Source organism: Propithecus coquereli, unplaced genomic scaffold (assembly GCF_000956105.1).
Source record: "Propithecus coquereli isolate 6110/MARCELLA unplaced genomic scaffold, Pcoq_1.0 Scaffold127, whole genome shotgun sequence".
In the NCBI taxonomy this organism is placed as follows: Eukaryota; Metazoa; Chordata; class Mammalia; order Primates; family Indriidae; genus Propithecus; species Propithecus coquereli.
Genome location: NW_012136858.1, coordinates 6,604,404 through 6,607,746, shown reverse-complemented (window position 1 = coordinate 6,607,746; position 3,343 = coordinate 6,604,404). Strand labels below are relative to the sequence as shown.

The following is a 3,343-nucleotide window of genomic DNA, read 5'->3' as shown; positions in this document are numbered from 1 at the left end:
GGCACGCGTCACCATGCCTGGCTAATTTTTTCCATTTTTAGTTGTTTGGCCAATTTCTTTCTATTTTTAGTAGAGACGGGGTCTCGCTCTTGCTTAGGCTGGTCTTGAACTCCTGAGCTCAAACGATCCACCCGCCTCTGCCTCCCAGAGTGCTAGGATTGCAGGCGTGAGCCACCGCGCCCGGCCCTTGAATTCAGTTTTTGACTCTGCCATTTGTAGTCATAGTTGAGTGACTAAGGGACATTAGTGTCCTTGAGGATGCATTAAAAGAAAAGAATGGCACCTTCTTCTCAGAGCAGTTGTTTTGAGTATCAAGTGGCTTATGTGTAAGCGTGTAGCTTCCCCAGAGTGTATGTTTAATGTGTATTCCTTCTCTACTTTCTTCTGTTCTGGAAATTTTTAATGCTTTTATGTACTACTAACTTCTGGTAACAAGCAGTGAACTTAATGTTAATACTATGGGCACTGAATTATGTTTTCTCCTTCCTGAATTTATTTGTGCTTTAAGGAAGAGGAACATGGAACACGTCATTTAGATCAAAACATTTACTTCATAGAATCATTTTCAGTGATTTGAAAGTACTTGGTTAAAGCTCTATCACTCCTTCCTAGGAGAAGAGTCAAATGTGGGTTAACTGTGAGCCTTTCATTTGTCATCTGCCCTATAAACGCAACAGAGGGGTGTCTGGGACCAGGAGGGATTATGAGTGTTATTCATATATGTGTACATATGTGAGATAATGTACAAGTAATATCTAGAGGTATAATGGAGGATTAAAATAGGGAATTTTGTGTGACTTTGTTTTTTATTTTGAAATGTAGACTCTTGAGCTGTGGAGGAAATTGGTATCGACCGCTAAATAGTCATGCTACTTTGCTGAACAAATATTGGACCAAAATACACCTGGATAACTTGGATAAGACAGAACTGAATGAGGTATGTGGGCAACAGAAAGTATCAGTGCATTTCTTTAGTTTTTATTATGAAAAGTTCCAAACTTACACGAAAATAAAGGAAATAGTATAATGAACCACCAAAATTCTCACCAGCCTGAATTTTAATACTGTGTGTTCTAACATTTTATTGTAGTTGCATCATCTATTATTTTTTGTTAATATATTTGAATGTAAACCCCCTAACGTTTCACCCTTAAATACTAAAATAAAGCATACATTTCTAAAAATTTAAGAGCATTTTCGTATATAGCCACAATAATATTATACCCGATAAAATGAACAGTAATTTCTTAGTGTCATTTAATTCTTAGATTATATTTAAAACTTTTCTCAGTTGTCCCCACAATCTTTTTACTAAGTTGATTTGTAACTAATGTCTTTCACACCTAACAACTTAATGCACGTTTTGATCTGGGCATTAATGAGAATTGAGGTGAATTATTGTACAGATTTTATACATCGATTCACTTTGTAGTATTGCTGATTATTGTAAATCACTAAGAGGTATCACTTTACAGTGCTTATCCCCCACTTCCCTTTGTATCTAGGAGCATTCACCCTCTGATGTACTTTATGTATGTCATATTTAGATAGTTGACTTTGAGAAGCTTTCTTATTATTTTTGAAATCCAGACTTACTAATCTTAGTAACACTCCTTAATAATTGCCTAGTGGCTAAAACTCTTGTATATATTACTTAGGAAATAACAAAAGTCTCCTATGTTGAATTCATGGAGAACACAAGGAACTGCATTTCTGTTGCTGCTACTCCCAGATCTCTTGTGCCTAGAAAGATACAGTCTTTGACTTTTTACTGAAATAATAAATTATACTTTAAAAAAGTAAGCTATTTACAGAGTGCTATTCTCATACATAGTAGGTGCCAGGAACTCGCCACTGGCATTTTTTCAAACCTTGTCTCCCCCATATACCTTGAATGTGCCCGAGTGTCTTAAGTGTCTGAAGTCTTACGTCTTAGATGGCCTGCTCTCTCTGCTGGTAGTGCCCACTTACAGCCATTGGTGACCTCTAACAGGTGCTCTGTGAGACTTTCCTGGGTCTCCCAAGCAGGGCTGACCACATCGTCCTGTGTGCTGCGGGCTGCATTTGCTTGCATATCTGCTTCTCACGCCAGATGGAGCTTTTTGAGGGTGGACTTCATTCCTTATTTATTTTGTTTCCCCATCCCTGGAGCACTGTTTGATAAAAAATAGGTACTTAATATATGCTTATTAAAGGAACGAATTCCCAAAATACGTATCAAATTGGTAATAGACTCATTTCATGTCAGGTTAGTTTTTAAGTGATAATGTGTTTAATGTTGACATTTAAGGTAATAATAAAACATATTTTTTGCCTAAGATAGAAAATGACTGCATAGAGAGTACATAAAAATCTTTTCTATTCAGACCCCTTTTTCCACATAGCTCAGCCTTTACTGAAGTGTTAAACTTGATAAAGTGTTTTTCCATGTAAAAATAGCTCCCCCCATCATAAATACAACACATGCTTATATAATGGAATTCCTACTCAGTAGTCAAAACAAATGAGCTTTTGATGCATACACTAATGTCTAGATGAATCTTAAAAACATGCTAAGTAAAAGAAACCAAAACTACAGATTACATCCTGTATGATTCCGTGTATATGACAGACCTGAAAGACAAAACCGTAGTGATGGGAATTAGGTTCATGATTCCCGGGGCAGGAGTGTAGGGAAGGGATCGATTATTGCAAAAGAGCACAAGGGAATGATGGAAATAATCTGTATCTTGTCTGTGATGGTGGTTTTGTAATTATATAGTACATTTGTCAAAACTCTGCATCTGAAACAGTGAATTTTCCAGTGTGTAAATTATAGCTTAGTAAACGTGACTTATAAAAAATAAACTTATTAAGGCTTTCTTTGTGCCTAAATATGTGACCCATTTTGTAAATGTTCTCCCCATACCCAAAAACGTATATGAAAGATCTATTGATCGAATTTGTTGATTTTATTATTCTTTGTGTTTATTTTTTACTGCATTTGAAATATATACGTTAAACAATATTTGTTGTAAAATCCTTCAGTAAAAGAAGTACAGAGAAATAAAATCTATAAGATCTGCCAGTTGAGATGACACTGTTAAGGTTTTAGTTCCATATCTTTTGTAAATATGTGGACGTGTACAAAACATGAGAATATTACATACAAAAATTGGAATCACATGTACTTTTCAAGCGAATTTAACTGTATTCGATGTTAGTATTTCTAATATATATGTATTTCCCTGCCTTCTCAAACAGACTTGAGTAAAAGAAGTACAGAGAAATAAAATCTATAAGATCTGCCACTTGAGATGACACTGTTAAGGTTTTAGTTCCATATCTTTTGTAAATATGTGGA

The 3,343-nt window shown here is 35.3% G+C and overlaps 1 protein-coding gene across 1 annotated transcript in view; it reads left to right on the top strand.

Moving 5' to 3' along the window:
• The window catches only part of MDN1 (MDN1, midasin homolog (yeast)), a 164,975-nt gene that overhangs the window by 25,307 nt on the left and 136,325 nt on the right, over positions 1 to 3,343 (top strand). The window contains exon 9 of the mRNA XM_012638185.1: positions 823 to 937. Coding sequence (XP_012493639.1) covers positions 823 to 937 — 115 coding nt within the window. The remainder of the gene's footprint in view (positions 1 to 822; positions 938 to 3,343) is intronic.